We start from the raw sequence: 21280 nt of genomic DNA, 5'->3' as shown, positions 1-21280 counted from the left end.
CACCCACTGCACCTGCTCAGCAGAACAAGAGACCTAGGCTAATGACTTAGGCTCCTCCTCAGATTCTGGTAACAAGATACAATAGGACTTGTCAGCACTGTGGCAAGGATTATGGGAACCAACTCTGCTATCATCTCAACAATACTTGCCGTATATGTGGGAGTGCCCAACACTACGCGAGAGAGTGCCCAAGGAATCAGAAACAAGTTAGACCTCCTATTCAGGGCAGAGCTTACAACCTTACTCAGCAAGATGCAAAAGTCAACCTAAACGTGATACAATGTAAACCTAAGAAAAAAATTTACATTCGAGATATTCTAGTAATCCGAGACTTCCGGAATGTGTATCCTGATGAACTACCCGGACTGTCAGTGTACAGAGAAGTTGAATTCACTATAGATCTTCAGCCAAGTACCCAGCCTATCTCGATTGCCCCTTACTACAGAGCCATGTTGAGATGGAAGAGCTGAAAAAACATATCAATGAATTGCAGGATAGTGGGTTCATCCGACATAGTGTGTCCCCTTGGAATGCTAGAGTCACATTTGCAAGGAATAAGGATGAGACATTAAGATTATGTATTGACTACAGAAGACTGAACAAGGTCACGATCAAGAATAAGTACTCCCTCCCCAGGATCGATGACCTTTTTTATTAGTTGGAGGGTGCCCAGGCCTTATCCAAAATAGACTTGCGTTCAGGTGGATCAGATAAAGATCAAGTCAGAGAACATTCCCAAAACAACTTTCCAAACCACGTACGGACAATATGAGTTTCTAGTCATGCCATTTGAACTAACCAACGCACCATACATCTTTGTGGATTTGATGAATAGGATTTTAAAAAAAATTCTTAGATCAGTTCGTCATTGTATTTATCGATGATATCCTGATCTATTCAAAAAGCAGAGAGGAACATACTCACCATCTGACTCAAGTTTTGCAGGTTCTCAGAAAAAAAAAGTTGTATGCAAAGTTGAGTAAGTGTAGGTTCTGGCTCGAGCAAACTACTTTCCTAGGGTACATCATATTAAGGGATGAAGTGTTAGTGAACTTCGAAAAAGTTGAGGCAATGCTTAGTTGGGAGAAATTGACCTCGGTAAAGGAGATTCGTAACTTCTTAAAAATAACAGGTTATTACCATAAGTTTGTAGAAGGATTTTCTAACCTACCTACTCCTTTGACCCGGCTCACAAAGAAGAACGTCAAGTTTAAGTGGAACAAAAACTGTAAAAAGAGATTTTCAAAACTAAAGAAGCAATTGATTACTGCACCTGTATTGGCCTTGCTGAGTGGGACAGGTAGATACACAATTTATAGTGACGCCTCCTACCTGGAGTTAGGTTGTGTTTTGATGTAGCATGCGAAGGTCATAGCTTATAAGTCCAGGCATTTGAAGAGTCATGAGAAAAACTACCCCACCCACGACTTAAAACTTGTCACGATGATCAACGTCTTAAAGACTTGGCGTAATTACTTGTATGGAGGGACTTTTCATATCTATACCGACTATAAGAGCTTGAAACACATATTCATTCAAAAGGATCTCAACAAGCGTTAGAGATGATGGATAGAACTCCTCAAGGACTACGATTGCAACACTTTGTATCACCCGAGTAAGGGTAATGTGGTAACCGATGCACTCAATAGAAAAAGTGCAGGTATGTTAACTCACCTAATAGTTTTAGAATGCAGAGTAATAGGGGTCGCCCAACATATACGACTTCAAGACCAGAAGAGAGTTACATGTTTGGTCCACTTGACTATTCAACCTGAGTTGATTCAGAGAATAAAAGAAGCTCAATTCGTGGATTCCACCCTAGTAGCTCTCAGGAAAAATACAAAATAGGGAGTAAATTCAGAATTTTGAGTCTCTACCAATATGTTGTTCAGATTTCAAGATAGGATGTGTGTTCCATGTGATAGTGAACTGAAAAAAACATCATAACAGAGGCTCATAACTCAAAGTTTATCATGCATCCCAGAAATACTAAAATGTATCAAAGTATGTGACTCTAGTTTTGATGGAACGGGATGAAAAGTGAGATAGTCGATTTTGTTCCCAAGTGTCTAGTGTATCAGCAGGTCAAGACAGAGCATCAGCACCCAGGCGGCCTACTTCAGTCATTACCGATTTTGGAGAGGAAGTGGGAACACATCACAATAGATTTCGTGACAAGATTGCCTATGGCATGCTGGGGACATGATGCCATTTGGGTAATTATTGACCGACTCACTAAATTTTCTCACTTCTTGGCTATCAATATGATCGAACCCTTAGACAAACTAGTAAGAATGTATATCTAAGAGATAGTCAGGTTACATTGAGTGTCAGTTATAATAGTATCCAATAGGGACCTAGGTTCACTTATCGGTTCTGATCTAGTTTTCAGTAAGTCATGGGAACGAAACTGTCTCTTAGCACCGCATTCCACCCTCATACTGATGGACAATCAGAAATAAAGATCCACACACTGGAGGATATGCTCTGAGCTTGTGTTCTTGACTTCGGGGGTCATTAGGATTATCATTTACTTTTAATAGAGTTTGCCTACAATAACAGCTACCAATTAAGTATCGGCATGATTCCGTACGAGATGTTATATGGCCGCCCATGCAGATCGTCGATCTGTTGGGAAGATGTGGGTGATAGAAAATTGTTCAACCCAAATCTTGTAGAGGAGACTACAGCCAAAATAGTTAAAATCAGGAAGAACATGCAGATGGCTCAGAGCAAGTAGAAGAGTTATGAGGACACCCAAAAGAGAGATTTGAAATTTGAGAAAGGTGATCGAGTATTCCTCAAGGTCACTCATTTCAAAGAAATCAACATGTTTGGCAAAAGGGAGAAACTAAATCTCTGGTTTATTGGGTCATTTGAGATCTTAAACAGAATTGGTACCGCCACCTACAGACTGACATTACCTCAAGAACTATCCAGAACCCATAATGTATTTCATGTGTCCATGCTACGCAAGTACAACTCGAATCCTTCTTATATATTGGCCCACGAGCCCCTTTCACTCTAGGAGGATTTGTCCTATGAGGAGGTACCAGTGGGCATTGTAGACTGAAAGAGTAGAGTACTCCGCAACCAGAAAACTCCATTTGTTAAGATTCTATGGCAGAATCACACACACACAGAGGTCACATGAGAGCTAGAATTAGACCTCAGAGCCTAGTATTCTCAACTGTTGATTAAGTGAAAGTGACAAAGTTAAGAGACCAAATTTCTTTTAAGGGGGGAGAGTTGTAATATCCGAGCTCAGAAAATTGGCCCAGGATAAATTTTGTTAATTTAGATATGTATTAAAAATATATTTTATAAATTAATTTAATGAAATTTTTGTTATATTTGGAAAAAAATAAATTAGGGATGAGATTCAAAATAATTTTGGAAAAAATGGGTAAAAATTTGGGTTCGGATAGTATTTTTAAAAGAAAAATCAAAAACTGAAAATCATAATATAAATAAAAAAAATTGGTCACATAGAACCACCCAGTCAGCAACCTCGATGAATTGGAGCGGGTCGGGTGATAAGACACACTGACTCGGTGCCACGCGGGAGGCCACGCTGGCAATCCGTGTGCCTTGCGATCGGACGACCCAGAAGCGATCCCGCGCATGTGGATGATCCTAATACGTTTTCCCCTTAGATGCGATCAGACGATCGAGATCAAACGTGATGAACGGTTCAGATTAACGCGAGATGGGTATAAATATTTCGCATCACATTGAACTCGAACCTTAGCCGCCAGCCTCTCGCTGGAGAAGAAGAACCAGTCGCCGAAGAAGGGAGCCGACTGTCGACCATCGCCGCACCAGAGCCACCTCCAACTGTCAAAAAATGTAAAAATTATCCTACCCGAATTCCGAGCACCCCTGTGGCCATATCGGAGTAAAATGAATGACGAGTGAGCCGAAAACCGCAGGGAAAGCCCAGCAGAGCCCCCGCAGGCAAAACTCGCAACCTCCTCCAATGAGCCCTTTCCTATTTCCCATTTTGTGCGATTTTTTCATCATTGTGTCCACCGTTATGTTTTTTACAAGTTGACCGAAGAAAAAATCACAACTGCGAAGGTGAACCAGCAGAGCTGTCGCACCCGAAAAACTCCACCACTGGTAGGTTTCTATTTTCTGATTTTTTCAGCCAACCAATGGCATGTAACGTATTTTTTCACAGGGATATGTATAAAGGCAGCCAAAATCGACCAAAACCAGCCGAAAACGACCAAGCTGAGGCAAACCACCATCGCGGGCGGTGGTCTCGTCGCCAAAGCACGACAGTGCTACCGTGCCGGAACTCTGAAATTGGCTAGAAAGGATTTTTATTACTAATTTTAAATTTTTATGGTATTTTTAGGTACGTTAACCGTGTTTTAATCTCTGCAGAAAAATATAGAAAATCTAAAAACTGCCAGTAGGTGCAGTAGAAAGTTTGGTATTTCAGATACCGATTCAGGTAAGAATCTCTCACTATATTCCTTATTATGGAATTGAAGTTTAATAATCAATAATATGGTATTTTATAAAATTTAGAAAAACTTTGAGAATAATTACAGGTCAATAATTGAGCTGGAACTGATTAGTTATTTATTTGTCATATTTAACAGATTATTTGAATTTATAGCTTTAAATAAATTATAATATATTGGAATGGTTAAATGATTCAGTTGTGCTTCCTTGATGCATATATTGCTTGTTTTGCGTGATTTACGATTGATTTGTGAAATTTGAAATTAATATGCAACTGAAAAATTGTTTGGTTATATGAATTAATGAATGATTGTCTTATTGGATATCTTGAAAGATGGTAGATGGACTGGGGCACATAAAGAACCCTACCATGAACGCTACCTTATACTGAATGAGATATCGAAAGATGATATTTTTAATGCTCATACCGGACGGGATATAGGGACGTCTCGATTCACCCTCATACCGGACGAATTTCGAGGGATGATATTTTTAATGCTCATACCGGACGAGATATGGGGACAATCGGTTAGTTGATAAGTTTAGATATTAGGTTCACGCGTAGTGGGACACTCCTATGGGCCCCTAAGGATATCAGTAAGCAAAATAAAAAGGAAAAGTTGTTATTCTTGCTCACTTGAATATAAGATCACAATGTTATTTGAGCTATTATCTCTATATGATGGTTTTGGAAATCTCACAACGATAAGTATGCAATAAATAATTTTCCTTATGATAAATAAATTTACTTAAATTAAGAGTTCCATTGGTTATTTTTATAATTTTTACCAACTTTTAGTTTCTGCATCAATAAATAATGTCATATTTTTATTGCGTAGTGTAGCTCATCTCCTCCCCTATTAACCATTTCATATCAAGAAAATCAAGGTTCAGATCCTGATCAGCAGGAGGACTGTCAGTAGATATCCCCCTGAATTCTATCAAAAAGTAATTGAGGTTAACTTCACTACAACATTTATGTATTATTTTCATATGTTATTATGTTTTTTTGTTTTATGAACCACTGTAAAATGAATATTTCTATAATTCTATTTGACATACTAATTTATGTATAAGAAATGTAAATCATAACGTTACCACACATTTTCGCATTTTATTTATAACTTTATTTCTAATAATTTACTAATGAATGTTATTAGATAATTATTCCAGTAATTTTACTAATGAATATAATCCTAGATTCCGGTTAAATTTTAGATAAATTTTATTATTAAGTATAGTGTAGATACACTTAAATTAAAGCATGAGTTTGATATAAATAAACAAAGAAAAAGGAAATTTTATGGTAATATACCTAATCGTGATATAGATGAAAACAAAAAGAATTATTTATAAGTTGCAGGGCAAAACACATGCCTACTTTTCCCATTTCCATGTCTGCAAATTGGAGGAATGATTTGGTTTGCATAATAGCAAAGTAGCAATTTCAAAATTTCCAGTTCTATATCATACAGACAACACAAAGCATACAAAAATCAATCCAACAACATATCCCATTTTCAATGACAGTAATTCTTATTGTTTCTGTAGCAAGGAGTGGATATATATGGCTACCACAATACGACAATATGCTCTCCTTTGATCAACTTTTATGTATTAGAATCAATTACTTCGCATACTCACCCTTGCAGGGGACATCAGTGCACTGGCAAACAGGACGACCAGAAGCTTCCCAACCATTGAAACCACGTTCCAAGACCAAAATATTCTTTATTCCAGTATCTTCTTTCATCTCATCAAGATAATTTGCCAACCTCCTTGCACATTTTGGGCCACGAACCTACCGGAAAAACCACAATTACATACATATAATACATGAAAATGCATGTTTGAAAAGATTGGGTTTTAAAATACCAATCTGCCTCTCTTTCATTATAGTAAACCTGGAAAAGCAAGAGATCATTTTCCAATATTTCCTTCAGAAGTATGGCCATTTCTAGCCAATACCTTCGTGTTGATTAGCTCATCACTTTAATGTACATGTTGCCAATGCAAAGGAGAGCTAGCAACTAATAATTAGATGCACTATTAGTACATATACATATATATATATATATATGGATATATGGCATACCATGCTCCTTTGGTTTTTTTTGAATGAGGAGAGAAAACACCAACTTAGCTTTTGATTAAGCAATGTCACACATATTCAACTACAAATAAATTTAAAATCATATACGTGGAGAAGCAATAACAACAATGCTAATCCAAAAATCTTGAGTCTCATTTGCCATGGATTTTATTAAGTGTTTCTTCTCTATGTGAATGCGAAATATAGATATATTCCAGCAACACCTTCAGGTTGATTACCTCATCACAATCATGTCCATGTTGCCAATGAAAGGCAAGCTAGCTATTAATCATTAGATGCACTATTAATATATCTATTTAAACAAAGCTCAGGATTAAATGCACTTGTTTTCTGTGCTTAGTTTGCTTCCAGAGGAGCTTAGACATAGGGGTAACAGCAGCATACAATGTTTATCAGAAAAGAAAATGAACAATCATATGCCATGATTCCTTGACTCCTTTTTTCTTTAACAGAAACAGAAGACACTAGCTTAGCTTTTATAACTAAACAGCAACATTATACACATTCAAATACAAGTAAATATAAAATGGCATAAGTGGAGATGTGATAATGGAGATGCCAACCCGATGCTTTTCGCCATGTGGCTTCTTCTCTATGTGCATGAGAAATAGGCATCTCCCAATCACAATAAAGAAGATTCTAAATTTGGTGCATCTGCATTAAGTGGCATGTCGTGTTTCGCAGGAATATTGTACCAAATAAAGTAGCTTTCAAGTTTCCTTTATAATTAAATGTTTATTTACTTTTTATAGTAATACTCCTTCTCACACATCCTCCAGTGTTCATTCTTCTTTTTTATCAATAGGATGGATCTTTATATTAAATGAACAATGAAGTTAAAAAGTTAAGATTCATTATCCTAGAAGAGAAGAGATATAAATGGAACATCAATGTTAAGGCTGAGAAAGGCTTAAAGTGTCAAAAATTGAAGGAACTTTAAATGAGAAAAGGGGAAATGCGGAATAGTAAATTGATCGCCAACTGTAAAAGTAACAGACTCAAGTGCAAAACATGTGTTTGTACAGCCATTAGCTAGTGACTTCCTACAACCACATAATGTGATCTTATTAGCCCTAAATAATGAGAAACTATGTCACTGAAAAAGAAAAGGAGCAAGCTCACTAAGAAAGCACACCAGAACCCAGGTGCTTGAGTTTCAGGAAATATTTAAACCAACATGATTCGGAGGAATCTTTTAACAAGCTCCCAGCAGACACAACCACAAATAGAGTTTACATATATCAGCAAGGAAACAGTAGTTGTGATGAAATAGAATAGAACTAACTTTCCTCTAAATTTGTGCATATCAGCTGAATTCCCAATTCCAATCTAAAAAGTCAAAATATTTCTTGAGGACCGATCATCTGGTGATTATCATCTAGTTATATAATCAACAACCAATTTCACTCTCCAGTAAATCTTCAACACAAGATTAGTGAAATTTATCAACTAAATAGACCCACAAACGCATCTCTAACATCACAAACTATAACGAGCTAGTACTAATTGTAGACAAAGAATAGGAACAGCAAGGAATAAGATAAGACCAGAAAAGAAACCCATCAAAATTCTAAACAAGAAAATCACCCATCTAAAAGAGAAGAGGAAAGAGGAAGACCGCTGATAAAACCTGGCTCAAAGCGCAATGAAAAACAAGGGTATCTTTCCCTTTGACTTCTTGAACAAGATTAGAGATCTTATCAGTGAAGGTACCACTCGCGTAATGCAATGACCCAGCTATATGCCCATCATAGCTCCTCTCATCATCCCTTGAAAAATTAAAAACCCACAAAAAATCGAGAAAGAAAATGTTCATAACACGATTAAATCCTCACGAGACAGTCATTAAGAACAAAAAGGTACAGTGAGGAAATGAAAAAGAAATAGTTGGGACGACGTTTAAATCCTCTCGAGATATAGTTACCTGACGTCAACAACGGCAATGGCAATGTTGGGACGACGTTTTAGGGCGAGGAGCTCAGAGCCTGTTATGTATGAGATGGTGCGAGCCATTGCTTCGCAGTTTTGCTCCTCGTCCAGCTGTTTTTTCTCCTCTTCTGGATTGTGAAATTGGACTTTTCTGCTTTCGGTTAATTTATAAGAAAAGAAAAAGTTACAGATGATTTTTTTTAATTCAATTCTTTTCTTTAATTTTTTTAATTATCCAAACAAGTAACTTAAAAAATAAAATTTTGAACATAAAAAATATTTGTTATAAGTACTAAAAATTAAATAGTTTGTAGTTACTCAAAATTTTATACAAAATTAAAAACCAAAATAAAATAATTAATATTTGATTTAGTCTCTATCTACAATTACAAAGTTTAGAATCCTCCATATATATAACAATTCATAGATTATATATATATATATATTTTTTATAAGAGCTTACAATACCACTTATTGTGTAACAGTCTGGAATTTAAAAGAAAATAAATTATAAATTAAATGTAGAAACAGAATAATAAATTTAGGGTTTATATTTATTACACAATAATATAGAATACCTAATAGGATTACGAGAATGATCATTCTAAAAAAACAAACTAAAAATAAAAGAAACAAATGGAAAGTAAACAACTGGGCATCCTATTCGCAACCCTCTTGTGGATCGAGATCTGAATTTTATTCTTCTTAATCAGAAATAATTAATAAAAGAGTGAGCTACACTAACCCAGTAAGAATGTTATATTACTCACTGATACAAAAATGAAGGTTGGTAAAAATCATAAAAATAACTAATAGAACTCTTAATTTAAATAAATTCATTTATCATAAATAAAATCATTTATTGCATACTTACCATAGCGAGATTTCTAAAAACGACTTATAAAGGTAATAACACAGACAACATCATAATCTTATATTTAATTAACCAGAACAACAACTTTCTCTTTATATCCATAGGAGTCCATAAGGATGTCCCTACTACGCGTAAACCTTTATTCAACATTGTCAACTAACCAGCCGTCCCCATACCCCGTCTGGTATGAGTGCCAAAAATATCATCCCTCAATATCATGTCCGGTACGAGGGTGAAACAAGCCGTCCCCATACCCTGTTTGGTATGAGCACCAAAAGTACCATTCATCAATACTCCGTCTGGTATGAGGGTGAATCGGGTTGTCCCCATACCCCGTCCGGCATAAGCGCCAAAAATACCAATTCTCGATACTCCGTCCGATATGAGGCGACGTTCACGGTAAGGTTCCCTATGTATCTGGTCCGTCCACTATCTCCCAAGATATATAGTAAGACTACCATTCATTTATTTACTTAACCAATCAATTTTCTAGTTACCTTTAATTTTCAGTTTCATAATTTAACTATAAATCAATGCAAGACAAACAATACATGCATCAAGAAAATACAACTGAATTATTTTACAAATTCCAGTATATTATCATGCATTTAAAACTATAAAATCAAACAATCGGTTAAATAGGACAACAATAATAAATAACCAGTTCTGCCTCTATTAGTAACCTGTAATTAATTTTTGAATTCCATAATAAGGAATAAGGTGATGGATTCTTATCCGAATCAGTGTTCAAAATACTAAACTTTCAACTACGCTTACATGCGGTCCCCGGGGTTCCTGAATTTTCATTTGGAGGTTAAAACACATTTCAAGTACCTAGAAATACTCCAATAAATCCAAAATCGGTGTTAAAAACCTTTTCCGACCAATTTTAGAATTTCAGCACGGCAGCAGTTTGCCTCGAACTGGCCGTTTTTTACCAGTTTTGGCCGATTTTGATCAATTTTTTACTCATCCCTGCGAGAAAACATATTAAGGGGCCTCGATTGGCCGAAACGGTCAAAAAACATAAACTTACCAGCGATATAATTTTTTCGGTGCGGCGGCTCTGCCGACTCACCTTCGCGGTTGGGTGTTTTTCTTCAGTCAACCTGTGTGAAACAGAATGGTGAATATAATAGTGAAAAAATCATACGAAACGGGAATCGAGAAGGGTCTAATCGAAGGTAATTTTTGATTTTTAATGCGGCGGCACCGTCGGGCTTTACCCGCGATTTCGGGTTCATCCGCCGATCTTTTTACTCTAATTTGGCTATAGGGGTGTTTAAAATCAAATTTCGAGTGAATAGAAAACTTTTTACCTTTTTGACGGTCGGAGGTGGCTCCAACGTGGCAACGGGTGGCGGTTGGCTCCTTTCTCCGACGACTGGTTCTTCTTTTCCAGCGGGGGACTAGCGGCTAGTGTTAAAGTTCGGTGTGAAGTGAGATATTTATACTTATCTCTCTTTAATTTGGATCGTTCATTACGTTTGATCTCGACAATCCGGTCGCGTTTAAAGAGAAGATAAATGTAGACCGTTCATCGCGATTTAATTTAGACCGTAGGATCACGATTAAAGAGGGAATGGATCCGGACCGTCCACACGCGCGGGAACAAATCTAAATCGTCCGATCGCGGGAACGCAGATTGTCAGCGTGGTCTCCTGCGTGACACCGAGTCAGCGTGCCTTGCCACTCGGCGCATTACGGTTCGTCAGAGCTGCTGACTGAACAGTCCTATGTGATACATTTTTTCTAAATTATGTTTTGACCCCCAATTTCTAATTTTTTTTTTCAAAAATATCCCTTAAATCCAAATTTTAATCCATTTTTTCTAAAATTATTTTCAATTTCATCTTCTACTTATTTTTTCCTAATTTTTACATTAATTAAAAATTAAAAATTTAAAAATTTAATTTTAATATATTAATCTCTAACCAAATTGCGAGTCCGGATATTGATACTGCTCTAAAATAAAACATCAACAACTAACAAATCACATAATTTATGTTTTTAATAACTTTAAAGAGAGGTTTATTTCTAATGAGAATTCTATTATATATATACATATATATTGTAAAATGCCTCGTGGCCCTTCACTATATATACTTTGACTTTTCAAACAAAATTATTTTAAAAAGTGAATACTATATAATTTTTTCTTACAGATTCTAGAGGTAAATTGCTTATAAGCAATACTAATTCCAATAATTATCTATTTTTTTTAATTTATATAAAATACTTGAAGACTACGTAAGTTTTATTATTTTTAATTCAAAAATAATTATTTAATATTCAAAATAAATATTTTACTTAAACATATAACTTTTTAAATAAAATTAAATATTTTAAATACCTTATTAGTTTAAGTATTTTTTAAAAACATTGCTTCTCACTAAATGAAAAAGTTTTTAAAAAACAACACTTTGGTCTATAAAAATAGAAATCATAAGGGTCCGTTTAACTTTTCCAAGATTAATTTTTTTAATAAAAATTAAATAATATAAATTTTGATAAAAAATATTTTTAATTTTTAGTAATATATTTAATTAATTATATTATAAAGTTAACAACAAATATTAAAATAAAAGATGTAACAGCCCCGGAAAAATTTAATATTGGAAAGGCATATATATAGATAAATAATCTGAATTTGCGGAAGCGTATTAAACATTGGAATTAACATCCCTTACGCAATACCAAAACGTGTTCAACAAATGAGGGAATAAACTAATTAAAATAAATGCTCGAAAGTAAGAACTACAATTATAACTATGGGATCTTTAGGCGTCCCCTTCGCCGTCTTCCTGCGGAACGGGCTCAGGAACCGCGTCTTCCTGATCTGAAATGGTTAAGTAAGGAGTGAGCTACACTAGCCCAGTAAAGACATCATTCTACCTCACTGCCATAGGAGTAAGGGTGGGTAGAAAACAAAAACGACCAATGGAGCATAATTTGTAATAAATCCATTTGTTCATAAAAACGTTTACTTTCCATTTACCTGGGTGAGATCCATAAAACAATACACAAGCAACACATTATCATTATCACGTTATCACATAGACTTTATAATACAACATTTATCACGCGTTTGCATTTCAATTTTTAAACAGCATAATTCCTATTTATCAGCCTACTAGTATCCATGGGGATCCATATGGGTCCCGCTACCCGTGAACCCTTAACATTTATAACCTGATTCCAGGGTCGTCCTCATACCCCATCCGGTATGGGCGCCAAAACCATGAACCTCAATACCCCGTCCGGTATGAGGGTGAAACGGGCCGTCCCCATACCCCGTCTGGTATGGGTGCCAAAACACATAAGGTCTCCATACCCCGTCCGGTATGAGAGACCACCTTCCCGGTAGGGTTCCCTACGGACCCGGTCCGTCCACCATCTCCCAGGATACCTAGTCAGGCTGTCCACATTATCCGTTTGCCAATTCACATAACCTTTTATCCCTTTTTCTTTAGTCACTATCATCAAGTCACACACAAACATGCAAACCAGTAGTTCATGCCAACAAGACAACACACAACATCGGGTTCTCAATCATTCAGTTTATAATCAATGAAACAGTGATACATGCACACAAAACTATGAAATAAAAACATCAGACATCATACTACATTTAAAACTGTAAAATAGAACAAATAACAACTGACCGACAAATACATTAGATTCGGGCTCCATTAGCAACCTTAAACAATTTCACACAGCTATTGATTCATGAAATACCATTTTATCATTTATTGCACTTTAATACCGTGATAGAAAATAGGGTGAAGAATCCTTACTTGTTTTCGGGACCCGAAATAGACTTTTCCGAGCGCCTGCGGGTTATCTCTAAATTTCCTGAATTTTTTTTTCTGAAAAACTGAAACACGCTACCGGTACCTGCACGTGTCCCAAAAATCTTAGAATCATACCTAGGGCCCCTTTCGGCCAACCCGAGGCGAATCGCCGCCGCAAGCGGCGGTGCCGTCACCGGAGCATGGCAGAGCCGCCATGCCGGAATTGCGATATTGGCCGAAATGGGCCCTAGGTCTGATTCTGAGATTTTTGGGACACGTGCAGGTACCGGTAGTGTGTTTCAGTTTTTCAGAAAAAAATTCAGGAAATTTAGGGATAACCCGCAGGCGCTCGGAAAAGCCTATTTCGGGTCCCAAAAACAAGTAAGGATTCCTCACCCTATTTTCTATCACGGTATTAAAGTGCAATAAATGATAAAATGGTATTTCATGAATCAATAGCTGTGTGAAATTGTTTAAGGTTGTTAATGGAGCCCGAGTCTAGTGTATTTGTCGGTCAGTTGTTGTTTGTTCTATTTTACAGTTTTAAATGCAATATGATGTCTGATGTTTTTATTTCATAGTTTTGTGTGCATGTATCACTGTTTCATTGATTATGGACTGAATGACTGAGAACCCGATGTTGTGTGTTGTCTTGTTGGCATGAACTACTGGTTTGCATGTTTGTGTGTGACTTGATGATGGTGACTAAAGAAAAAGGGATAAAAGGTTATGTGAATTGGCAAACGGATAATGTGGACAGCCTGACTAGGTATCCTGGGAGATGGTGGACGGACCGGGTCCGTAGGGAATCCTACCGGGAAGGTGGTCTCTCATACCGAACGGGGTATGGAGACCTTATGTATTTTGGTGCCCATACCGGACGGGGTATGGGGACGGCCTGTTTCACCCTCATACCGGACGGGGTATTGAGGTTCATGGTTTTGGCGCCCATACCGGACGGGGCATGGGGACAGCCCTGGAATTAGGTTATAAATGTTAAGGATTCACGGGTAGCGGGACCCCTATGGATCCCCATGGATACTAGTAGGCTGGTAAAAAGGAATTATGCCGTTTAAAGATTGAAATGCAAACGCGTGATAAATGTTGTATTATAAAGTCTATGTGATAACGTGATGATGATAATGTGTTACTTGTGTATTGTTTTATGGATCTCACCCAGGTAAATGGAAAGTAAACGCTTTTATGAACAAATGGGTTTATTACAAATTATGCTCCATTGGTCGTTTTTGTTTTCTACCCACCCTTACTCTTGTGGCAGTGAGGTAGAGTGATGTCTTTACTGGGCTAGTGTAGCTCACTCCTTACTTAACCATTTCATATCAAGAAGACATGGTTCCCGAGCCCGTTCCGCAGGAAGACGGCGAAGGGGACGCCTAAAGATCTCATAGTTATAATTGTAGCTCTTACTTTCGAGCATTTATTTTAATTAGTTTATTCCCTCATTTGTTGAACACGTTTTGGTATTGCGTAAGGGATGTTAATTGCAATATTTAATACGCTTCCGCAAATTCAGATTATTTATATATATATATGTCTTTCCAATATTAAATTTTTCCGGGGCTGTTACAAAAGATATGTAACAATAAAAAAATTAATTATTTTAACTATTCAAATAATATTTTTCTAAAAAGATTTTTGTAATATTCGGGACCGAAATTTGGTCTGGAATTAATTTTAAAAATCAAAATTAATATATAAGAATATATATTTTAATTTTATAAATTTTTATTTGATGTAAATTTTGGAAAAAAAATAAGTAGATGATGAAATTGAAAATAATTTTGGAAAAAAGAGGTGAAAATTTAGATTTAGGGGTATTTTTAAAACAAAAATCGGAAACTAGAAGTCAAAACGCAATTTAGAAAAAATGCGCCACATAGGACTGCCCAGTCAGCAGTCTCGAGGAACTGGAGCGCGCCGCGTGGGAAGGCACATTGACTCGGTGACACACGGGAGGCCACACTGGCAATTCACGTGCCCGTGATCGGACGGCTCGAATTTATTTTCGCGTGCGTGGACTGTCCGGATCCGTTCCTTCCTTAGGCGCGATCGGACGATCGCGATTAAATGCGATAATGGTGCAGATTCGTTTCTTCTTTAAACTAATCGTACGATCCAGATCAAATCGTGATGAATGGTCCAGATTCATTTTTTCTTTAAACGCGATCGAACAGTCGAGATCAAACGTAACGAATGATCCAGATTAAATGGAGACGGGTATAAATATATCGTTTCACAACGAACCCTAACCCTAACCGCCAACCCCCCATCAGAGAAGAAGAATCAGTCGTCGGAGAAAGGAGTCATCTGCCGCCGTGCCGGAACCACCTTCAACAACAAAAAAAAGTAAAAAATTTTCTATTCGCTCGAAATTTAATTTTAAACACCTCCATGACCAAATCAGAGCAAAAAGACTGACGGATGAGTCGAAAATGGCGGGTAAAGCCTGGTGGCATCGCCGCAGAAAAAACCAAAAATCTCCTTCGATGAGCCTCTTTTCGATTCCCGTTTCGTGCGATTTTTTCACTATTGTATTCACCATTCTATTTTCTATAGGTTGACAGAAGAAAAAGCCCAACCGCGAAGGTGAACCGACGGAACTACCGCACCGAAAAATCCCGCCGCTGGTGAGTTTTTATTTTTTGATTTTGTTTTGGCCAACCGAAGTCCCTTAACATATTTTCTCGCATGGATGAGTATAAAATCGCCTGAAAACGGCCAGTCCGAGTTAAACCGTCACTGCGGATGGGTGTGCCGCCGTGCCAGAATTTCTAAATTGGCCAAAAAATATTTTTAACACTAATTTTAGATTTTTGGAGTATTTTTAGATACTTGAAGCATATTTTAATCTCCGAAGAAAAATTCAGGGAACCTGGGGGACCGCCAGTAGGTGCAACTGAAAGTTTAGTATTTCGAATACCAATTCGGGTAAGAATCTCTTACCTTATTCCTTGTTATGGAATTGAAGTCTAATTATAAATAATACAGTATTTTGTGTAATTTAAAAAACTTCGATAATTAATTACAGGTTACTAATGGAGCCGGAACCGGTTATTTATCATTGTTTGTCCTGTTTTAATAGATTGTTTGATTTTAGAGATTTAAATGCATGATAATATACTAGAATTGGTAAGATGATTCGGTTGTGTTGATGTATGTATAGACAATGTAACAGCTCCGGAAATTTAGAATGAAATATGTGTATTAAAAATGTCAAATGCGGAAGCATAATAAAAATTTTGATTAACATCCCTTACACTAAAACCAAAAACGTGCTCAAATTATAAAAGAACAAACTAACTAAAAGAGAAACTCGGAAATAAAAACTATAAATATAACTACGAAGTCTTTAGGCGTCCCCTTAGCCGTTTTCCTGCGGAACGGGCTCGAGAACAATATCTTCTTGATCTGAAATGGTTAAATAAGGAATGAGCTACACCAGTCTAGTAAAGACATCACACTATCTCACCGCCACGGAGGTAAAGGTGGGTAGAAAACACAAAAAGACCAATGGAGTATAATTTATAACAAATTCTTTTATCAATGATAAAATCCTTTACTGTCCATTTACCTCGGTGAGATCCATAAAACAACATACGAAAGCAATAACATTATCATCATCATGAAATCATATGAACTGTATAACATAATATTTACCACGCCTTTGCATTTTAATCATTATACAACATATTTTCCTCATTTACCAGCCTACTAGTATCCATGGGGATCCATAGGGGTCCCGCTACCCATGAACCCTTAACATTTATAACCTGATTCCAGGGTCGTCCCCATACCCCGTCCGGTATGGGCGCCAAAACACATAAGGTCTCCATACCTCGTCCGGTATGAGAGACCATATTCCCGGTAGGGTTCCTTACGGACCCGGTCCGTCCACCATCTCCCAGGATATCTAGTCAGGCTGTCCACATTATCCACTATCAATTCACATAACCTTTTTGACATTTTTCTTGGTCTCAATCAACCAAACACACACAACATGTAAACCAGTAATTTATGCCAAACAAAACAACACACAACATCAGGTTCTCAGTCATTCAACCCATAGTCAATAGAACAGTGATATATGCACACGAAACTATGAAATGAAAACACCAGATATCATACTGCATTTAGAACTGTGAAATAGAACAAACAACAACTGACCGACAAATACACCAGACTCGGGCTCCATTAGCGACCTTAAACAATTTCACACATCTATTGATTCATGAAATACCGTTTTATCATTTATTGAACTTTAATACCGTGATAGAAAATAGGGTGAGGGGTCCTTACTTATTTCGGGGTCTAAATACGGCTCTACAGTGCGCCTACAGGCTGTCCCTAATTTTCCCTGGATTTTTTCCGGGGAGCTGAAACACACTACTAGTACCTGCACGTGTCCCAAAAAATCCCAAATTAGACCTAGGGCCCCCTTTTGGCCAATATCGCAATTCCGGCACGGCAGCTCTGCCGTGCTCTGGCAAGCGACGGCGATTCGCCTCGGGTTGGCCGTTTTCGACCTAATTCGGCCATGCTTGCATCGGTCCCTATGATAGAACAACCCTAAGGGCCTCGGTGGGCCGAAAAATCACGAAAAACTGAAACTTACCGATGGCGGTTCTCTCGGGTGCGGCAGCTCCTCCGGCGTGAGTCGTGTTTTGATGTTTGGCTCCCATCAACCTGTAGAGAAAAGAACGATGATCACAGTGGTATAAAATTTGCATCAAACGGAGGCCGGGAAGGGCCTCATCGGAGGCAAAAACCAAGGAGGGGCGCGGCGGCGCCGCTGGGTTTCGGCTGTTTAGCCTGTGGTTTGGCTCCGGTTTGGCCATAGGCGGACTCAGCGTCGAAAAACGAGCAAGGGGGAGAAAAATTATCTCGATCGGCGGTCAGAAACTTCCCCGGTGCGGTGGTGGGTGGCGGTAGCCGGCTCCTCCGGCGTCTGGTTCTTCTTTTTCGGCGAGCACTAGCGGCTAGGGTTTCTTTGGTCAGGTGTGGGTGGGGGTATTTATACCATTTTCCTTTTAATCTTGACCATCCATCAAGATTGAATCTGAGCCGTTCGACGATTTAATTGGGATTAAATCTGGGCCGTTCATCGCGATGCAATCTGGACTGTCCGTGCATGTCAATCTGGGCCGTCCATGCGCGTGAATCTGGGCCATCCGTGCGTACGTTTGATCTGGGCCGTCCATGCGCGCGAGAACGGATCTGGACCGTCCGATCGCGCGCACGCGGATCGCCCCCGTGGCCCGTCCCCTGGTCAGCGTGTCCTTGCCACGCGGTGCGTCCTGGTTGGCCGAGGCTACCGACCGGGCCGCTGACGTGGCTGCTGACGTGGTGCTGACGTGGCACAACTTTTCTAAATTACGTTTTGACCCCCGGTTTCTGATTTTATTTTCAAAAATACCCCCAGAACCCAAATTTTCACCCCTTTTTTCCAAAATCAATTTCAATTAAATCCAATTAATATTTTTACCCAATTTTATCATTATTATTATTTTTATTTTCATTGAATTAAATTAAATTGAATTAAATAAAAATCCAAATAAATAATAAAAATAAAAATAAAAATAAATAAATAAAATATTTATTTTCATTTGGGTGTTACAAACAATCTTGCGTGATTTACAGTTGAATTGTGAAACTGAAAGTTAAATGCAATGAAAAATTGCTTGTTCAAGTGAATGAATGAAACAGTTGTCTTACTGGATATCATGAGAAATGGTGGACGAACCGGGTACATAGGGAACCCTACCGTGAACGTTACCTCATACCAGAATGGGTATCCAGAAAAGATATTTTTGACGCTCATACCAGATGAGATATGAGGACGACCTGATTCATCCTCATACCAAACGAGGTATTGAAGGATGGTACTTTTGACGCTCATACCAGACGGGGTATGAGGATGACCGGTTAGTTGACAAATTTTGTTATAGGTTCACGCGTAGTGGGATATCTCTATGGACTCCCAGGGATACCAGTAAATAATTAAAATGGAGAAAGTTGTCGTTCTGACTAATTGAACATGGAGTTATGATGTTTTTGTGTTATTATCTTTATATGTCGTTTTTTTAAAAATCTCGCTACGGTAAGTATGTAGTAAATGATTTTATTGATGATAAATGAATTTACTTAAATTAAGAGCTCCATTAATTATTTTTATGATTTTTATCAACCTTCATTTCTGTATCGGTGAGTAGTGTGACATTTTTATTGGAGTAGTGTAGCTCACTCTTTCATTAAATATTTCATATCAAGAGGACCAAGATACAGATCTCGATCCACAAGAGGGTCGCGAATAAGATACCCAATTGTTTACTTTTTATTTTTTTTTTTTATTTTTCGTTGTTCTTTTAGAATTGTCATTCCCGTAACCCTATTGGGTATTCTAAATTATTGTGTAAGAAATGTAAATGCTAACTTTATTATTTCGCTTCCGCATTGAATTTATAATTTTATTTCCTTTTAAGTTCTGGACCGTTACAATTTCAATAATTTAAATTATTTTCATTTATTCATTTATTTTATTTAACATAATTAAAACCAGTATTATCTATTTTAAAGTACATATTATTTTAATAATTTAATATATAATTACCATATTATGATTTTATTTTTAAAATTTTGTAATTTGATAGATTAATAATATAAAATTAATTAGTATTCTTATTTATTTTTTAATTTTGATAGTAAAATTCATATTTTTATTAAAAATAACTTTTTAACCGTATATTGAATTTAATAGTGTGCTATTTTTTTGAGTCATCAGCTTATTAAAGAACATATCCATCATCTTTATCGCCCTGTTTATATGATGATAGTAGATCATAAAGTTAATCATGCACGAGAAAAAGTAAATGATATAGCTCTAAGAGTACTTCAATGAACAAGGTTCTCAAGAAAATAAAGAAGAACAAAAAACCAAAGACGAGAAAATGAAAGAAGATTCTGAACATAACCTCAATAGACTATTTTGTCCAATATGCACGGAAGTATGAGTACATTTGAAGGAACATCATGTTTGCTAACTGAGAGTTAGCTTAAATTATGCTTTTTTAACTACAAATTTTCCTCTTAAATTGTGCATTCTCAATGTCCATATAAAAAGTTAAAATGTTTATTGATGATATAATCAACAACTAATGTCAACTAAATAGTCTTACAATTGCATTTCTAACATCATGAATTATAATTAGTCAATACTAATTGTAGATAAAGAACATGAACGGTAAGGAATAAGATAAGAGACCAAAAAGAAATTCATTAAAATTCTAAACAAGAAACATATAGCTTTTTTTTTTTTTTTTTTAAATAAATATTTTAAGTAACTTATTATTTTAATATTTATTTTAAACATTGTTTCTGACTAAATAAAAAAATTAAAAAAAACAATATTTTTGTCAATAAAAATAGAAATTATAAGGGACGGTTTAACCTTTTCTAAAACTAATTTTCTGAAAAATATAAATTAATATTTGATATAATTATTAAAAAATATTTTTAATTTTTAGTACTATATTTAATTAATTATATTTTAAAGTTAACAAAAATATTAAAATGAAAGACATATAACCATAAAAAATTAATTATTATAATTATGCAAATAATATTTTTCTAAATTTTTTTTAATAATTTCGATTATTTTTATTTAATTATTTATTTTATTTAACATAATTAAAATCAGTATTATCGATTTTAAAGTATATATTACTATAATAAGTTGATATTAAATTATTAATGTTAAATTAATATTATAATTTTATTTTAAAACACTGACTATGAAATTGGTGGGCTATTTTGCCCAATATGCATGGAAGTCTGGACGAATTCCAGAGAAAATCATGTCTGGTAACTGCAAATTGGCTTCAATTACACTTCTCCGGCTAAAATTTCTTTTGCGTTTAGTTTTTAAAATGGACATTTGTTGCAACTACAATTTCTTACGCACTGTAGTTTTTTAATGCTCTCCTGACTACGGTTTGCTACAATTTCAGTGTATTTCCATTGACTGTGTGATTGTTTCTTCAAATCCTGTCACAGATTATCTAAGAATTTTTAAGAAAA

At 36.3% G+C, this 21280-nt stretch overlaps 1 protein-coding gene across 2 annotated transcripts; it reads right to left on the bottom strand.

The window, feature by feature from the left end:
- Nucleotides 1-5822: 5822 nt before the first annotated feature.
- CDC25 (Rhodanese/Cell cycle control phosphatase superfamily protein) lies at nucleotides 5823-8672 on the bottom strand. 2 transcript variants are annotated; one of them, XM_022052856.2, is made up of 3 exons: nucleotides 8514-8672; nucleotides 8208-8358; nucleotides 5823-6277 (listed from the first exon to the last, which is right to left on the bottom strand). In XM_022052856.2, exons 1-3 carry the CDS (start codon nucleotides 8600-8602, stop codon nucleotides 6104-6106), a joined length of 414 nt encoding a protein of 137 aa, XP_021908548.1. In that variant the 5' UTR covers nucleotides 8603-8672; the 3' UTR covers nucleotides 5823-6103. The 2 variants fall into 2 exon arrangements, with proteins under 2 accessions (XP_021908548.1, XP_021908556.1); XM_022052864.2 differs by having other exon boundaries at nucleotides 8220-8358.
- Between the last annotated feature and the right edge of the window lie 12608 nt (nucleotides 8673-21280).

This window comes from Carica papaya, chromosome 8 (genome assembly GCF_054855325.1).
Source record: "Carica papaya isolate Zhongbai chromosome 8, ASM5485532v1, whole genome shotgun sequence".
Lineage (NCBI taxonomy): Eukaryota > Viridiplantae > Streptophyta > Magnoliopsida > Brassicales > Caricaceae > Carica > Carica papaya.
The sequence above is the reverse complement of the archived record's forward strand: the minus strand, read 5'-3'. Positions and strand labels throughout refer to the sequence as shown.